The sequence below is a fragment of the Nannobrachium achirus genome (genome assembly GCF_963921795.1).
Source record: "Nannobrachium achirus genome assembly, chromosome: 21".
Classification (NCBI taxonomy): Eukaryota; Metazoa; Chordata; class Actinopteri; order Myctophiformes; family Myctophidae; genus Nannobrachium; species Nannobrachium achirus.
The window spans coordinates 56849030-56868722 of record NC_137828.1 but is presented as its reverse complement, the minus strand read 5'-3'; the positions used below and the strand labels follow the sequence as shown (position 1 = coordinate 56868722).

At 43.4% G+C, this 19693-nt stretch overlaps 1 protein-coding gene across 1 annotated transcript in view; it reads right to left on the bottom strand.

The window, feature by feature from the left end:
- Positions 1-19693, bottom strand: part of LOC308306527 (integrin beta-1-like) — a 55813-nt gene that overhangs the window by 22600 nt on the left and 13520 nt on the right. The window contains exons 2-4 of the mRNA XM_080751547.1: positions 3947-4013; positions 2018-2103; positions 177-399 (exon numbers count right to left, since the gene is read on the bottom strand). Of these exons, the coding sequence (XP_080607673.1) occupies positions 177-399; positions 2018-2103; positions 3947-4013 (376 nt within the window). The remainder of the gene's footprint in view (positions 1-176; positions 400-2017; positions 2104-3946; positions 4014-19693) is intronic.

The following is a 19693-nucleotide window of genomic DNA, read 5'->3' as shown; positions in this document are numbered from 1 at the left end:
AATATATATATATAAAAAAAAAATATATATATATATATATATATATATACACCGGTATATATACAGTATATATATATATATATATATATATATATATATATATATATATATATTGCTATACACTGTACACAGCAACAACTACCCCAACAGGTGTTCTATGTCCCCTGTCCCCTCACCAGAGCGGAGGGTCAAAGTGAGTTTCTGGGGCTGGATCTGTGTGATGTTGGAGTGGTGGAGCTTCTCCGAACCGCCCTTCTTGCGATTGGACACCGGTTTGTTGGCGAGAATCTTCTTCTTCCCTCGCGGGTTCTCGATCTTGTCCTCCGCGCAGCCCCTCTTCCTCAGCGACTGCAGCTCGTCGCATCGGGTCGACAGGGTCTCGCCCTGCTTCAGGAAGTCCTGTGGGGAGGCGTCACAAGAAAATGGTAAGACATGAGGACAATGGACAAGGACAATGTCACCACGTATCACATGACACCATTGCTGTCCTCTGTCTTTATACTTTATACCAAGGGGTCTTCAACAGGGGGTCCGGGACCCCTAGGGGGTCCTCAGAGTTACTACAGGGGGTCCTCCAAATCTTTGTGTGATAGAAACTTGTTTTTTTCCCCCTTTTTTATATTAACCACTTGAACCCTAGCGTCCATATTCGGAGAACTTAAGCCAAAAATAGCCGATCTACAAGCTCACAACGCCTCGCGCTGCCAAGCCCCCAGAACCCTGGGGGCGCCCTGAAACCAAATGGACATGGTAGCCGTTTTGAGGTACTGCAGTTGGGTCTACTCACATGAACGCTCGTCTAGGCTTCTTTGTATTGACGCGCGTTCATACCGGAAGTGCTCGTTCATGAAGCGCGTCCATGAACACAAATTATGACGCAAAACGCGTCACAGTAGACCCACTACGTCACGGTTTTACTAGCCGGAAGGAGGGGTGAAAACGCCTCATGCGCTGGGTGAGCAACTCAATGCAAGTGGACGGGCGGGGATATCTGGTGTCCTCTCTATTCTTATTATAACTCTATGCGCGCTGCGAGGCGTTGCGAGCTTGTAGATTTCAAGTAGAGTAGAGTTCAAGTGGTTAAATATCTGAAAACACAAACTGACATGAATCCAAAATACACTGATAATTGTGCTGTCAAACAATGAAACTATATGGAATCTATGAACAGGTTGTGGGGGTCCCTGCTTCATCTTTCTCTCAACTAAGGGGTCCCTGGCCTGAAAACGTTGAAGACCCCTGCTTTATACAATAACAAAAGATTCTTCTTCTTCTTATTGAGGACAAGGTTTTATGGATGTAGGCGTCCGTTAAGCTCTGTTTGCAAGTAAATACACTCTCTTACAAGCTCATAATTTGTCTAGACATTCTTCACATGCTTTTTTTACCACAAGATTTCTTTTGGGGCATTTATGCCTTTATTTGATAGGACAGTAGACTGACAGGAAATGGGGAGAGAGATGGGGATTGACACGCAGCAAAGGTAGTCGGGAACGAGACTCGAACCCGCGACACGCTGTCAGACATCAGAGACTATGTGGTATGCACCTGGACCGCAAGGCCTTCACAAGCTTTTTACAGGTTTCGATCTAGAAGACTAGCCCAGAGAAATCCTTTAGCTGCCACTGAAAGTATCCACAGAGGAAGCAGACAGAACCTAACACCTCATCAGTCACCTTTTGTGTTACACAACATTACCACAATAGACAATGACATCTGGCATCCGGTAAAAGATCAGAGTTCAATCCCCTTGGATCATGGTCATGGGCTTAAATTGAAACTCAGGATTTTCCAGTGCATGGTCATTTAATGCCCATGTGTCAGCATTTTTTGACCTTTTTTAATTTGTATAAATATTGAAATATTTTAAAATCATTTCACACTTTTCATCTATCATGACTTAGCGACGCTACGTTATTAATAGCAAGCTGATCTGACTACACGTGGCGGCTGTGCATGACACAGCAAACAGCACCACACGCAGCAATGAATAAGCTGAGGGCTCAAATCCACATACCGGGTCTGTGCACCAGCCGCATTTGGCACCCGCCTGGATGCATTCCCCGCAGAACTTGGCATTGGCACTGATGCACTCGTTTCCCTCTGGATGGTAGATAAAGGAGAGAAAGAGAAACCGATTGAGAGACAGAGAGAGAGAGAGACAGAGACAGAGAGCCTGTCAGAACCCACTGTATTCACACGAGTTGTGCTGAAACGCTGCGTAATTGGAGTAGGGAGGTGGTGGTGGTGGTGGAACATTGCGCTCTTTTCCATTCTGCACTAAGCTCTGCGATGCTAAGGTGGAGCCCGGCTTGTGGTTAAAACGACGTCATTATGACTAGGGCCGAACCAACCAGGGGTGTCAATTTGGTATGGCAGGGGTATGCAGCTGCCATACCCTGGGTCCAGGGGGGGAAATAAATGTTACTTTTAACGCTTCCAGTGCCAGCCCCTAGAGGGCACCAAAGAATGCCAGGGTTTGTCCCATAGGCGAGCGCATTAGCATCCGGGGACTCACGTTGCAGTGACGCGCGTGCTCACGTTCGTGCACGTCATGGAAAGGTCCCGGATGATAATGCTAACAGAATAGCTATTCCCATTTTGTCATTTTAAAGATCATTTTTCGGCGATTTTGCCGTAAATAAACCTCGGCAAGCATCCCTAAAAACACAATCCAGAGATATGGGCCTCCAAAGATGTGGTTTTTCATTGGATTCGGCGGCGATTCGCGGCGCCGTTCGCGGGTAACGGCCGGCATGCCGGCCCCCGGATTTGGAACACTGGATTTTAAATTTAGGCTCAGGCTTCAGAAGGCCTCGGATCATTTTATTCATTTCAAAAAAGCCGAACATGTTCGGGATAGGCACACTGGACTACGTTCCGGAAGCGGCGCTGAACATTTGGTGAACATTGGGGGGCTCAAAAATGTATTTTAAACCATTTTTAATGGAATATATCGTCGGACCATGTAAAATGGCTAGCTGGCTAGCGTAGGACGAGCCAGGACCACCCACGACTCTACAAGCAGCTCAGGGTAAGTCAATTAATTAAAAAAAAATTGTATTGGATTGAAATAAAGCCGAACATGTTCGGGATAGGCACAGAATGAGTTAAATATAAATACATGAATGTCTCTTTATCTGTTCTGGTTATTATGTTGTTAAATTACAGTAAAATAACTACAAATGCAAAATGTAACAAAATGGTCACTTTAACAAGGTATTATAGTTCCCAGGTTCCGCAAGTCAGCTGCACAGGTGCAATGCGTTATTGTTAATTGTGGCACGTTTACTAACATGCCAAGTTTAGCTGCACTTGAACACCTTCAGGCTGCCATATCCAGCCCAAGAAACCGTATAAACGGGGGGAAAAATAAAATGTACTTCTTAAAATAAATGTATCATGCCTGTTGTTAAGGTATGGAAACATGATTGGTGTCTTGCACGCGCGCGAAGCAAGTCATGTTTCCATACCTTAGCTTTTTCTGAACTGACGCCACTGGGCCGAACGTCTTATTCTGGAAGGAGAGGGCTTTCGTTGGCTCTGTTGTGCACGGGTGTCCAGTTCAGTACAAGCCCTGCAGTTCGATGCTTATTACATCACATTGCTGATGCAGCCAGAACACTGTTCCTAAAGAAAAATCTACAACTTTTTATGTTTTTGCAAAGCGATATTGGTTACTCAGTAAAGCGCAATATAAATTGTAGGTAATTTTCTTATTATAATACGTTTTTGAAATAGAAATTTAAGTGTTTAACTACGTATGTCTGTGGGTTGTATAAATATTTAACCAATGCAAAGTATCTACATTGGCTGAATTGTAACACAGGTTATTTTTCCCCATTTCCTGAAAAGTAACAGTTTTGGACCTAAAAGATTTCCACCTGACAGACGATATGTAAGCTGAGCTGGTTTAAGAAGGCTTGGTTGATCATGAACATCTTACCGTTCTGAGCCCTGCTGTAGCAAAAGACTCCTAGCAAGGTGGATATCAAGAGCAGCTTCAGGTCCATCTGAAAACACACAGATAGAAACATAACAGACTATTAGCTTACCTTTAGTCCATTAAAACCGGGAGAGCATCTGTGTCAGTTTAGATTTTAGCTATACTAGAAGTTTGCGGCGAGAGTTCAGTTTTTGAAAAAAAAAAGTTTTTTGAAAAAAAAAAAGTTTTTTGAAAAAAAAAAAGTTTTTTGAAAAAAAAAAAGTTTTTTGAAAACAAAAAAGTTTTTTTGAAAAAAAAAAAGTTTTGTGAAAGGTATTGGTGATGCGATGACGTGGTGTATACGGACGCTCAGCTCCCCGGGCCCTTCCCCGTCTTTCTTTCTCTCTCTCTCTCTCTCTCTCTCTCTCTCTCTCTCTCTCTCTCCTCCGCTCAGCTCCCCTCCCCCCTCCCCCCTCCTCTGTAACTTGATACTCTGGTGACCAGTTTATGAGCACTGTCAAGATACTCCTTCAGGACTGGCTGCTCTGCGTGAGGCGAAAGGCGAAACTTTGTTAAATTGAAATAAATGCGGTTCAAAGAGTGGCATGTTTAAAATGTGGACAGTGCAAAATTTTCACGCTTGTTTGACGTGGTGGCTATGTTTGTGAGAGGTGTTGTGAGAGAATGGAGCTAAACATTCTGTTTGAGAATTGCCACCCCTTTGTGAATTGTATGTATTAGATAGCAACATTTTAATAGTGGTTTAGATCAGCGGTTCTCAAAAATAGCAGATATACAAGCTCATGGTGTGCCAATCCCAGCAAGCACGGTCAGGACCTGGACCAATCAGTGACGTCTCGATTGGGGCCAGATCAAGTCAAACCACGACTAGTCGGATCTGGCCCAGAATATCACCTGATTTCAACCAATCCTGCCCATGAAAACGGACGTCCTGGATTAATCAGAGAGGGTCCAATCGAGGCCAGATAAATATCATAACTAGTCAAATATGTCCCAGAATATAACCTTATGTGCTCATATTTCAACTAACATTACAAACAATAACAATAATCCTATAGTCCAAATGACGTCCTGGTAATGACGTCAAGATCATCCCCACATGGGCTGTGATCTGGCCTAGTTCTGAACGTCACCGGTGTCACCGGAGGACGTTATCATAACGTCATCATGACGTCATTTGGCTTGCTGGGCTTAGTTTGTGTCACGCTCGGCTGGCACATGCTATTTTTAAACATTTGTTTTTAAAATCTTGAAAAAGTGTTCACAAATAGTCTCTTTTTTTTTAAATAATATTTTTAGATAGTATACAGTAGTCTGAGAGGACATGGGGAGAGAGAGATGGGGACTGGGGAGTGACACTCAGCCAAGGTCCTAACACGCAACACACTAGCCGCTTTCCAATCCGAGGGGTTCGCACTTTGAAGTGCGCATTTGAAGGGCTATGACGTCACTGGGCCGCGCCAAATAGCAATCTACAAGCTCACAATGCGCTGCGTTGCGACGCATTGTGAGCTTGTAGATCTGTGACCAGTGACGTCATAGCCCTTGAAATGCGCACTTCAAAGTGTGAATCCCTCAGATTGGAAAGCGGCTATAGTCTCGCTGCTCCACCAGCAGCCAGCGTCCAGGCACAAATCTTCTCTTCTGGGAGTCCCTGGCACAAAACATTTTCAGATCGGGGGGGTCCATGGCCAAATAACCTACATATCAATTTGGGGGTGCTTGGCACGAAAAGGTTTTGAGAACTAGAGATTTAGGAGGCATTTGTAGAATCGGCCACAGGTAAATATCTTCACCAAAAATATAGCCGATCTACGTGGTCTGCTGCTATTTTTTGCCAAATGTTTGTCTATTTTCAACGAATGTTCGCCTATTATGACATGCCCAGAATAGGGACGCTTAGGGTTGATGTGGTTAAAAAGCCACGAGTCAAACATTTCCCTTTGTTAACAGCCCTCCCCTGCAGTGGCTGGTGATTTGAATGCCTGAGTTTATACATTTCCTGGACAAAAGCTCTCCCCGGGGAGCTGAAGAGGGTGTGTAGCAAAGTGATGGATTACATCTGTAAAGAGAAGGCCTAGTTATAATTGGCGGTAATATAATAACCACTGACAGGGGCTTTGCTATTCAGGCAGTCACAGAGTGACAGGGAGCTAATGTAATAACAACACACACACACGCACATGTGCGCCCACACACACGCACACACAAACACACACAGAGAGAGTTGACAAGTCAGCAGCCTCTCTTTGCCTCCCAGCAGGGGCGTCACAAGGGGGGGGGGGGGGAGTGGGGGGCCCAAGGTGGAGGGGCCCTAGTAACTTTAGCTATTGAAAAATAGCAGGTATACAAGCTCACAGCGCGGCACCGAGTGCCGCGCTGCGAGCTTGTAGATCTGCTATTTTTGAAAAGTCGTGAAAATGTGTGCAAATCTTTGAATATATATTTGTTAAGCAAACATTTGTAACTCAAATTTTGCTTCTTGGGGGGGTCCCTGGAACTAAATATTTTGAGATGGGGGTCCGTGGCCAAATACATATCATCTTGGGGGTCCTTGACATGAAAAGGTTTGAGCACCACTGACATGGAAACATAGGTTTCTTGCACACATTTTCACAATCCTTGTACCCAGGGCCCATAATTTGGTGTGACTCTCCTGCCTCCCAGCATCACTTCTTACTGTAAATAGTCTACAGGCCTCCCTATAGAGTCAGCCTCTCTCCTGTCATGTCCATTGATCCCTCGGCTGTGTGCACGCCTTCTGGTCAGCGCATGACATGTTCATGAATCATTCCCCCCTTTTCTTAATACTAACATCACGGCTTACCAACAAACAAGGGGGCTACCGTAAATGGCCTTTCTCTGTGCCAAACAGCCCATTAGAGGACAAGACAACTTGGAACAAGGACGACATCGATGGCTCGCTGGAGATTACAGTAAAAGCATTAACGTCAATACACTGTACGAGATGCACTCAGCCATAAAGGCCTAACGGAACATCGAAGGTTCTGCCTCAGCGAGGAGGATAAAAGGAATAAGGCACTTTCTAAATGAACCATATTAGAGCTCTACCGATCGACCAACAGACGTAAAGGACATTCAAAGCCAACCTAAAAGAATCCCTTTCATCAAAATACAAGTGAACATAGTTTAAAAGGAGTAGCCCCTCCCCCCCCCCCCCCCAAAAAAAAAGAAGTTATTTTGTATCAATTACACACCACACAAAGCCTTGTCATCAAAGTATTAGCTTAGGAATGATATTAAAAAAATCTCCATGAATTCAATTATAATTTATTTTATTTTATTATTATTATTCATTTTAGTTTACAAAATATTGGTTGAAACATTGGTAATCGGTCATTTAGGACACTCCAGAATCAGGATCGGCATCAGACTCAGAAATATGGAATTGGTCGGACTCTAATAATTAACAGTTTTACTGCCAGATGTTATTATTTATTTATTGGGTTTTGTGCCACTGCCAGCAAAAGCAGCTTACCTTTGCGAGGTTATAGACAAAGATCTTTTTTTTCCCCTCATTACATAGTGCACATTGGTCATACTAGCAGTAGAGGGCAGCCTCATGCAAGAATGAATGTGAAATGGCTGCGGTCGGCTCCCATCCGTCCAGGCCACTACATCGCTACAGAGCAATAGACCCAGAGAAAATAACAAGGAAGCGTTTTGTTACTCCATTGATGCTAACGTCCAGTGGGTTTTTGAGAGCACTTTTACGGGAGATGTGTTAACGGTACACACCCGCGCGACCCCTCATCAGTTTACAGACATCAAAACAAGGTACAAAAGAACGAGCCAAAGAACGTACAATTGGCATCGCGCCGCCGTGAAAAATGGGGCGAACGGGAACGTCCAAAGCGGTAAAAGAGTTAAGGCTCATTTACATTTCGTTATAGTATATAAATATAGCATTGCCGGCGCTTGTGCCGACAACGCGATGCGTCAATCACAGCGTGTTCGAGGTCCCGGTACCCGCCAGCACTGGCCGGAATATTGCAAGGCCGAAAAAACAACACTTATATTAATTTTAATGAGAGCCAGTAAAGTGGCTGCAGGGGAAATGAATGAATCAAATCAATGATATCGCCTGATGCTCTGTTATGGTCGAGCCGGGCCGACGAGGGCTCGGGTTGAGGCAAATCTGATTAACATGTGGAATGTAACTGGGCAATTTCCTGCCTCGTCACAAATCATACAAACCTAGGAGAGCTCGCGCGAAAGGAGAACAGTGGCTAATTCCCTACGGGGCTGCACATTAAAGGCACATGGTTCACATTAAAGCGAGACAGACAGTGTTCAGCCAACACTTCAACTTTACACACTTAAGCCCTCTTTTAAATCATCATCGCACGATGCCGTCACGTGAACGACTAAAACAGCTTTGTACTGCCATACAAAGCCAAAGTGCAGTAATTTTTTTTTAGCGGTGGTCACATCACTCCTATACGGAGCTGTGTGTGTATGCGTGTATGTATGCGTGTCTGTATGTGTCTGTATGTACCTCTGCTGACCACACACGCACACACGTTAAGGGAGGGCGCTGTTGTTCAGGCCAGTCACACTCAGGCGCACGCACGCACGCACGCACGCATGCACGCAGACACACAGACAGACAGACAGACAGACAGACAGACAGACACACACACACACACAGCCTCCACCGCTCAGTCCACACAGGTGTGATTTTTTTAATGATAAATGGGTTTAAAAGAGTTTCAACTGCTCAGCCAAATGAGATATCAGTGTGTTATTACACTAATTGTATATCTGTTCTTGAAGTAATTGTTTATCCACCAAAATCACGAAGGCTTATTTGACAGTGTTTCCAAAAACATAGTTACTGCACTTTGGCTTTGTAGGTAGGGCAGTGTAGAATGGCCTTGTTTTTGAATTTTTCTTAAGACATACGCAAAAGAAGGATGCCGAGTTTGAAAGTGGTTAAAACACATTTGATACGCAAAAGCATGGCTTACAGTAAAAAGTGTTCCTTTTCTAACCCCTGCCAGGCCCAATGGCTGCCGTTGGTTATTCATAGTGGGCTACATTAAAAGACTGCATTCCCTGACGCTGTGGTGGTTGAAGGAGGTTCCCGACGACGTTCACTGCAGGATGGTGTTGAGTGAAGCATTCCTGTGTGCCCGAGCCGTGCGTGTCCGGTTATATACACATGGCAGGGCAGACAACCAGTCTGCAAACCCCCCACATTAGATCAGCCTGTTTGGGCCTTCTCTGCACTGCTCTACACGTTATATTTTTAGGGTTTTCAGGAAAGAAGAAAAGAAAAACACTTTCTGCCTAACTCATGTAGGTGACTTTCTTAAGCAATCATATGTAAAAACTCACCTACTCTCTACTCTCCTAACACTGCTGGTTCATCCTGCCTTGTTGCCAATGTTCTCAGCCTATCGAAATGTGTGCTACATTCAAAAATATTTTCTTCCTAAGTCCCAAAGCTGACTTTAAAGCATTATCTTCCTAAGTCATTTTGGAAAGTAACAAGCATTCTGATAGGCTTATGACATAGGCAATATAAGGCACAATGAAGCAGCAGTGTTAGGACAGGAGAGTAGAGTAGAATGTCAATTTGGCCAAAAAAGTACTTAGGCAATTATGCTATGAAGCTAACGATGTGTGTGTGCAAGTGTGTTTGTCCTTACTCCTTACTCAAGGTAAACGCCACAATTAGCCTGGCTCGGCCATCATCATATGACACTGTTCCTGTCAGGCATGCTCAAAGCACTTGTACTGTCTGTCATATACAGTAGCTACCCAACAACAGCCTTCTGGCAAGGAGATAAAGCTATCGGAAAACAGTTACGTTAAGTGCTCAAAATAGAGCATAAGTAAGGGGGGTCTTGGTTGTTGGGAGAGGGTGCGATAGTGGTCTTTGCCAGAGCTTATGACAGGATTTTTAAGGACAATGAAAGAACACAAGTTCTCCATACACTGTGAATATCGAGTTGACGTGTGAGGAAAATAAATTCACATTCCTCTTATTTCTTCCTTCTTTTCAGCATTTTTGTGTTTTATTTCAGACAGGAAGTTATAGAGAGATAGGAAACCAGACAGGGGGAGAGACGTGAGACAAGACAGGAGTCAAACTTGGTGTCCTCGCGTTAACAAGATGCATATGGTCTCATGTGCACTAACCGGTTGAGACAGCAGGCACCCTACATTCCTCTTATTTCTGTCAAAACCACAAAGTTCCAAAAGTTATTTCCTTGAGCGTTCTCGCTGGAGCTTCGACCTCAGCTCTGAGTTCCAGGGAAACATTCTAATGCAAACTATGCCTGTAAAACGCCAGCGAGGTGTCAAGTTAGAAAAACACTGCCATGGCGTATTCTATCCGTGAAGCTTAGCAGCTGTGGGGTGGAAAGCACTAGTAACAAGAATTGACACAGTCAATATATGAGCTGGTCGCATGTGGGTTAAAAAGGCGGGGAGATTTAACAGTCTAAAAGAACCCTTTAACATTAGCCCTATGTAATCAATTGAAAAGGGCAGATGTACAAGTTGACACACAAGAACAATGACATGTCATTATTAGCCTGTAAAGAAAGATCCGACAGGTAATGTTTTTTTTTTCTTTTTATTGAAAGATTCGAGCATGAACAGGTTGCAGTAAACAAGACAGTTGTATATTGCAGGAAGATGAGAGTTCTATATTGCAGTGAACAAGACAGTTGTATATTGCAGTGAACAAGACAGGTGTATATTGCAGTGAGCAAGACAGTTGTATGTAGGCTGTACTTGTTAACCTAACTGTTGTACTGGGTGGGTTGAAATAGAATCATGGTTCTATAACCAGGTGTGCTGTTTAGTGTTGCGCAGGCTGACCCGGTGCCAACGTTTCAGACCTTTTCAGGCGGGCGGGTGGGTTATCACCACTCTCACGTGCAAAAAATAAATAAGAATAATCACCTGTTCTTATTTGCCTTTTATTTTTAATAAGAGTAGGCCTATAAGAATAAGAATATACAATGTTTGAATACGAGCACGAGCAAGCGAGTTTTAAAATGCGCCAGAGGTTTCTCCTCCGCTCCTTGGTGCGAGGACCGTCCCAAATCCGCTCCTGTTGAGGCCGCGAACCACATCTTGCCAACATTTGACACAACAGGAGCACAGCAGAGAAGATGCACAAACAATTCAGCTCAGAAAAAGTTAAACTAAATGCCACAAGCTTAAACCTTTATCCCATGATTTTGTAACCCATTTTTCACCCAGTGGATGGTGAACTGTGTAGCGATTTGTGTGATTTTAGGGCAAAAACTGTAGGAGCAGTATTCAAAAATGTGTTTTAAAAAATGTGGCGGGGGTCCCTGGAGCTGCGGGGGTCCCTGGAAGGGTGGAGGTTGTGGATTGGCAGACAAGGATTGTGTGTGGAAAATTTCACATGGATAGGGGCAAAAAAGTGTGATGTGACGTGACAGACAGACAGACTGACAGACAGACAGACAGACAGACAGACAGAGGTTTTCATAGTAACTGTGAACTGACGGTCGCAATTATAATCATTAGTTTTGTTTATTTTAATTATTATTATTAAGGAACTCTAGAAATCTCAGTTGGAACTGTTACCCCAGTGACCCGATGCTGGATAAGCGGTTGAAGATGGATGGATGGATGGATTGTGCTGCTGGTGTGTGTGTGTGTGTGTGTGTGTGTGTGTGTGTGTGTGTGTGTGTGTGTGTGTGATACACCGTATTGGCTAAATGGCCCACCATGACGACACCAACACCTTATTTGTTATGTTAAATAGCTACTGATTATCCCCCTTGGGATAATAAAGATATCTATCTATCTATATATCTATTAAGTAGCCTGCCTAACAGCCATAAGCATACCAACATCATCATCATCAGCACAGACTTTATTTGTTTAGATCGATTCATATTATTGTCTTGACCTGGGCGGAATGTGAGTTACTTTCATCAAGTCTTGTCATGAGACAAGATGAGAAAATATGTGTAGGCTACGACTCATTTTATACCAACACAACACATTGTATGTGTTTGTATCAAGAAGCACCAAGGAATAGGCTACTTCATCTGATATAAAGCAACTTATCACTGGACTGGACAGTTGTGTACATACGGTAAGAAAGACAACAACCTAATAAATATACCTACAAGTGAATTTGCGTGTTAATGTATTCATTTGATCTGTGATGATGGTGTTTAAACAGCCTATAGCGACGAATGAGGTAGACAGTAGCCTACAGCTGTCTATTTCTCTCTATTTCAAAACAACCAGAATAAACTGCTTCAAATGTAGGCTAGGCCTACGTGTTTCTTATCATGCCGATTGCTTATAAATCTACAACATGTGATATATCTGGCGTTAAAACGTCTCGAATCCGAAAAGTTTTAGCAGCTCCGAGTCGCAAATACACAAGAGTGTCGTCGCACCAAATTCTGGGCCCTGGGTACAAGGATTCACTGCGGGCCCACATGAATGTTCTTCATCTGGGGATTTAAAAAATTGCAGATATACAAGCTCGCAGCGCGGCACTCTCGAGTTTATATATCTGCTATTTTTCAATAGCTAAAGTATAAAATAATTAAGGCCCTTCCACCTTGGGCCTTAGTAACTCTCCCCCCCCCCCCCCCCCCTTTTGTGACGCACCTGCAGTCCTCCACACATGTCAACACTTCGCGTTTTTCATTAATCATTAGGCTACTTTATCAGTAGCTATTTTACATTACAAATAAGGTGTTGTAGTCATGGGTCAATGGCCTTTAGCCAACACAGTGTATTCATATTTAAATCGACTTTTTTAAATAAAAAACGGCGATCTGTGGTCCAACAGACAGGGGCTTCCTCATTCCTTTTTTCCCCAAATATTCCTCTGCGGTTTTGTTCCATAGTTTTGTTCTATTAGCCGTGTAGGCTACTACACCTGTTTGAAGGTGTATGATTCTCTCTGTATAATAAACATTTGGTTGCATAACACAAAGAATGATAGCCGATCTGCTGCAGAGTCTTTTCTCTCTGGTTCCCTTCAATCCCGTTGCCGTTTTTAACTAGAGATGGGACATTCGTGAACGAATCGAGTCATTTGAACGGCTCTTTGAAATGAACGATGGGATCCGGTTCACAGTAGGGAGCCGTTCCTTTCTAAATAAACAGTTGTGGAAAAAGTACAAGCACATTCACATAGTAGAAGTTTGCAATTAAAATGCACTTGAGTAAAAGTACAAAATTATTAATCAAAATGCAATTAAACCAATGCATAAAGTAGCCTACTTATTATGCAAAATGTCCCATTTTAAAAGTTTTCCAATGAATACGTAGGAAAAAATAATAAAAAGTATTAAAACATTTGAAAATAGCAGATCTACAAGCTCGTAGCTTGTAGATCGGCAAAATGTATATGGCCGAAATGTAAATAGGGTTGAAATCATGTGTAATTATGAACACAATCTACAAAGTAGGCCTAACTAGTAACTCAAATGAGCCAGTCTTTTGAACGGCTCTTTGAAAGGAACGAATTCCAGAGATCCGGTTCACTTCAAAGAACCATAAATCCCATCTCTTTTTAACCCATAGTCTGGAGGAGCGTCGCCTGCGATTGGCCCTAATCAATGCAGTTCTTCCCCCCCCCCCATCGTCTGGCGGGCCGCGACAGCCAATAGGCAAAAGGTGCCCTGTATGTCGCGCCACAAACTCACCTAAATGTTGGAGTTGGTCTGACCAACTCAAAAACTACAACGGAGAGGTCTTGTTGGGGCAGAGGACATCTACAATAACCAAGATGCCATTATGTTTAGCTTGGCATGATAATAGTGCGAAAAGAAAAGAATAAAAGATCTATAGGATCACAGGCGGTCTGATTTATCTCTCCTGGAAAGTGAATGACACAAGATAAAAACATTCACAAATATTTCAGCCATATATCTTGTCAGAGGGGAATTGCAGTGCCAGTACGAGGGAGGGAGTGGTGGGGACTATTAAGGGACTTAAGCAAAACAGTCGCAAAGCCAAAAACTATTTCTGTGTGTGTGGAAACAAAAATAAAGGAAAGAGACTCAGACAGCATAGTAACTGAGCTGAAACCAGAGGGTTATTTTGCTCAAGAAAAGGGATAACCTGCTTTGTAAAGTAAAAGTATGACACTGGTATAATAAGACAACTCACGACTCAACTCCTTCTGTCTGTCCTTGTCATATAGAGTCGTGGTTTTCAAACTGTGGGTCGCGCCTCGAGACCCATAAGTGTGTTTAAAATGTACAGAACAAAATGCATTTTTATAATTATCAATGTTATAATTTGCATGCAGGATTACATAGCGGCCCACTGATATGATAGGGTTACAAATCTGTTATTGTTTAAGAAAATCCCCCTGATAACTGTTAACTTGACGTGTCTGTTTCACCTGTTCAATGTTATATTTGGAGACTGAAAGGGGGAATACTGCACTGATGAACAATATACAGCCCATACAGAAATGTTAATTATCTCACTACACTCACTTTTTAACGAGGTAATGTAAATGTTTTTGATTACTATAAATATTGGTGGCACATGGTGATTCACAGCATGAAAAAGCCTATAATGAACTCACGATTCACAAAATAGATGTGTATAAAACATGTGTACGTACAGTATATTATGAATTATGAAATGAGATACTGCTTCTCTCTTTCTGATGGCCCCCTTTTTTCACAGGCTCTTGTTATGGTGTTTGGCGAGGTGGGGACGAGGTAATGCCTGACTAAAAACAGGCTGGGGGCTCGAATGCATTCCTGTGGGATGGACCACCATACATACCTCATGTGCAGGACAGTCACAGTAGCCACGACCTGCAATGCCCTTTACTGCACTTTGAGAAACATGAGCCATGGCGGCCATGGTGCCATTTGTCACACCTCCTCTCCAACACTTGCATCTCTATTCTCTATACTTGCTTTTTTCCTCTCTCTATCTCAGTGGTTTTCAAAGTGGGTGACGGGGCACCCTGGGGTGCCGTGGCGGCAGTCCAGGGGTGCCGCGAGATAATTTGATAATATTTGAAATTTATTTGGACATTTAAAAATATTTATAGTATCATTTTAAACTTGAAGAACAAAGTTATTTTCAGTCAGTTCTAACCAAAATGGCTATTATCTTGCTTTCCTTGCAACATAATCGCTAAAATATACTATAAATATAAGGTGCTGGGAGCGAAAATTAGGAATATAATAATGTAGGGGTGCCTCGGATGAAAAAATATTTATAGGGGTGCCCCGAGCCAAAAACGTTATCTCACTGCCTCAAAACGTATTAAAACAATTCTAAGGAACATGAGATATATCTAACTATTAATTTATGGAATGTCTGTCCGCATGCTGAAATCACTGATACTAAACAGTGTCGCCAGACCATGGTAACAGCCAGATGCTGAAACAATGCTCAAATAATGTCTGTCTGACGAAACAAGTGACCAAATTTGGAGATCACTGACTGACATCACAACAGTGCCCACATTTGGAGATGACATCACAGACTGGCCTGGACACGGAACACCATTTGTGGGCAAAAAAGAGAGCCAGACAAACAGAGATGAGAAATCTCCATTTAATGTATGGGCATGAAAGGGACACAGACAGACAAACGGATACAACGGGTATTGCACAACTGGACGTCAATGGTGACTATTCTGCCCAACGGGCATCGGTCTGGGTTCTCCAACATTACTTCTGAGACTCCTCAGGGACATTCAATCCCTCATATACTGTACTGTGCACTCATATACTGGGCACACCCCCGGGCACAGGACTAGTATATATTAATAAGCCAATATAATATCACTGCGTGTCACTTAAGTGCCGTGCTGCAAGCTTGTACATCTGCTATTTTTTAACATTTTAACTTCTGCGGAGAGGCCAAATACTTGGACCTTGGTCCGAAACTGTCATACATATTTAGAAGGTATTTGTAGCCTGTGGCCTGGCCTCAGGTCTGAATGGGTTCAAATCTAGCTAGTACGGATTGAAAACATTGGCAGAACTTAGTGCAGCGAGCAGTAAAAGACTGGAATGTAGGCAGTCACAGAGAATAAGAGACGACGAAAGAGAAAGAGAGAAGAAACAGGAAAGAATAACGCGCTGAAAGCCAGGCCTTCTTGAGCCTGGCAGTGTCTCAGAGTCACAGTGCTTTTGTAGGAGCATAGTTCTTCTAGCCAGGGGTGTCACACAAAATTCTGTGCCCTGGGTACAAGGATTAACTCCAGGCCCCTGCACAATTATTTTGTGCTTTAACTATTGAAAAATAGCAGATATACAAGCTCACAGCGCAGCACCGAGTGCCGCGCTGCGAGCTTGTAGATCTGCTATTTTTGAAAAATCGTGAAATATTATCTTTGAATATTTCAAATCCTTCTAAGGTTTTTAAAAAAAAAAACCATGATATGTCAGTGGTTCTCAAACTCTTTCATATGAAGGATATGTATTTGGCCACAGAACCCCATCTCAAAATATTTAGTTCCAGGGACCCCCCAGAAGCAAAATCTGAGTTACAAATGTTTGCTTAAAAACACATATATTCAAAGATTTGCACACATTTTCACGACTTTTCAAAAATAGCAGATCTACAAGCTCGCAGCGTGGCACTTGGTGCCGCGCTGTGAGCTTGTATATCTGCTATTTTTCAATAGCTTAAGTAAATCCACCTTGGGCCCTAGTAACTCAGTCCCACTCCCCCCCCCCCCCTTGTGACGCCCCTGCTTCTAGCTCTGGGAGTTTTCCTTTATACTCATGAGGAGCCGTTCTTCTCCGGCCACGAGTAGGAGGAATGGAAAAGAAAGAAAAACAGGAAAGGGCGGTCCTTTGCTCCCTGCTTGGAGGAGGGGGGAAAAGGGGGGGGCCGTCTCAATTCCAAAGGGAAAGAGTAACTTCAACTTTTACTACACTCTGTTCAAACTAAGGTAGCCATTTATTGACCACATTCACGCGTGGCTGTTTTGCTCTTAAATCTGACTCCACCCCACCCAGCAGGTGGAGTAAGAGCTAAATGGGCGTTGTGTGGTCAGCTCTCTCCCATGAAAACAAGAGTCCACACACTGGATCGTGCAATGTAATGATTTAGTGCAAGGGGTTCCAAAACCTTTCCATGCTACTGACCCCCAAACAGCCATATAGCCTCTGGCAGTGTCGACCCCTGCTGCGAGTGCTACCCAAAACAAACGGAAATAGCGGAAACAGACACTCTACATTAAGGTCACAAAGCGACGTATTGTGAGCTTGTACGCATATCTGCAGTTTTAGAAATGTTTGCAAAATCTTTGATTGGACTAATGTCCAAAATGGTGATACCAGGTGGAGGTGGTTAAACTGGCACAAAGATATTATGCATTGAATTTGAACTGAAAATACATTTTCCCCCTCTCCTTTCCAATTGGCCCCCCTGGAGGCCCCCACAGTGATCTATAGTGTGCGGCCTCTGGTGTTCTGTTTTCACGTGTTTTCTTCATGTCCTGCACCTGGTACTTTATCATTTGGATGTGCGTGCTTTCCTGAACCTTTTTCACTTCTCTCCCAACTGCTCTGTGTCTCCTTCACGTTCCAATGAATGATGGGAGTACGGGAGATGATAAAAGCCTATCTTCTTTGGCATTCTACTCCCATCCTCTCTCCCTCCCAGACATTCCCCTCCTGCAGAGTTTCCCTCCCTCCCGTGCGAGCAGAGCCAACCCGTGGCCCCTAGACATCATTGCATGCCCTTCAACAGCGCCAAGAGTGGAACATATACCCGGGCGCAGAGACATCCAAGCTTCCCCGCAAAGTGCTGGAGGAGAATACCAAACAGCTAGTGTCTATCTGTGTCTGTCCATGCTCGCGGACCACCTAAACCCCCCCCCCACCCCCATCCGGAGGGCCTTCTCATGGCAGACAAAAGCCATTAATCAACTACTAGTCCTTGGAGACCAGAGGAGAGGGGCAGATCTTCATAGAGCTCCCACTCAAGAGTACCACCTCTTCAGCTCTGAGAGCCTCCATCTATACTATAATTTTGCGAATGTCTGAGTGAGTGTCTGAGTGAGTGTCTGAGTGAGTGTCTGTCACAGCGTTTCTCCTCAGTGGCTGGAGCAATTGATCTGAAATCGCATCACCATGAGCATATGAACACACCTGACATAACTGTGAAGCCCGTTTGTCACTTTCACAAATCGTATGCTGTATATTAGCATTTTTATGGTGTATCTACTATCTATTCTGCATCTAGCATGAGGCACATCTATTCTGCATCTAGCTTGAGGCAAAATGTTTAACCAGCTCTGTGTGTGTGTGTGTGTGTGTGTGTGCAGGCAGGCGGGTGTGTGTGCAGGCGGGTGGTCGGGCGGGCTGGGGGGGGGGGACAGTATCTCTGTAGCCATTAAACGAAACGGGTTTCTTACATTGATGCTCCTACATCATGCAAGCACCAGTTAAAGTTACTTTCCATCCCTCATATACTGTGTGCACAGTGCACATCCCATAACCCACACACTGCACATCATTTTGGAGCTCATATCTTTGAACGGGTAAGGGCTAGTGTGATAAATCTGACTAATGGGTGGGCACACTGATATGGGAAATAAATAATACAAAAATGGGATATCCAAAGTGATCTCCTTCTCACGGAAACACTGTTTGTGGCATGTGGTTTATAGTTCTGCATACAGATCAAAAGATGACTAGACTAGCATCATTAACATTAGCAATAGTTTCCACTTCAAATGCCACATTAAGCATTGTTTTGTCTGGGCCATGATAAGAGGAGCAGGACTGGAGGTTATTTCACATACAATACCACAGAAAGCCCAGTGGGAGAGGAACAAAATAATAAAACAACTGTAGAATGAATTGCTGGTTACCGGTGCATTCAATCCACTTGAGAAGAACTAAATTGCTATCCTGTGTGCTTCCACTCACAAAGCCATATACTTTCATTTTGTTAAGCTGACGAATTGTCAAAAACATGAATGGTAATGAAAAAGAGTTTATGTTTCTCCAACAAACAGAAAATGTTAAAGGAGAATTTCAGGCAAGCCGTTTTCTTACCTTCATCTGTTGTGATATCCCAGAACGAGTGGTACAGGTGAAAACATTTTTAATTGCTTATTTTTATCGCTCAAAATTAGATATCTGTCTTTCATAATGACTAAATGCTCTCCACAGTGTTTGTACTTCCGGAATTCTTGAAAAACGATATTTCACCCATGATTGCCCTTTGTCCCCTTTGCCCCGCTGTAGTCATTTGGGACACAAACACTGTGGAGAGTAATCAGTCATTAGGAACGACAGATATCTAACATTTTCAAGCGATAAAAACAAGTGCTTATTTTTCACCTTATTTTGACATTACACATTACATTACACGTCATTTTCTGCCAGTATCACACATAGAGCACACTGGGATGTGGAATTGTACAAAGATCGAGGCCCTTTCCCTGGGACCATTCAAAACCATATGAACTCCAGCGTCCCTATTCTGAACATTCGGTGAAAATTACAAATCTATAAGCTACAAGCTCACAATTCGCTCTAAAAGTGTCACATTGTGAGCTTCGACAAAAGCTATTTTCGGTGAGGAGATTTGATGTCGAGGGAAAAAGGAGGGGACCAGCTACAGACCCCTGGGGTACGCCGGTCAACAATTTCATGGCTAGGTTAAAAGGCAGATAAGTTGCTCTCAGAAATGGAAGTCTGACCTTTCTCAGATGGAAGAGTGTCACATAAACTGGCTTCAACCCAGCTTTATGGGAAGGGG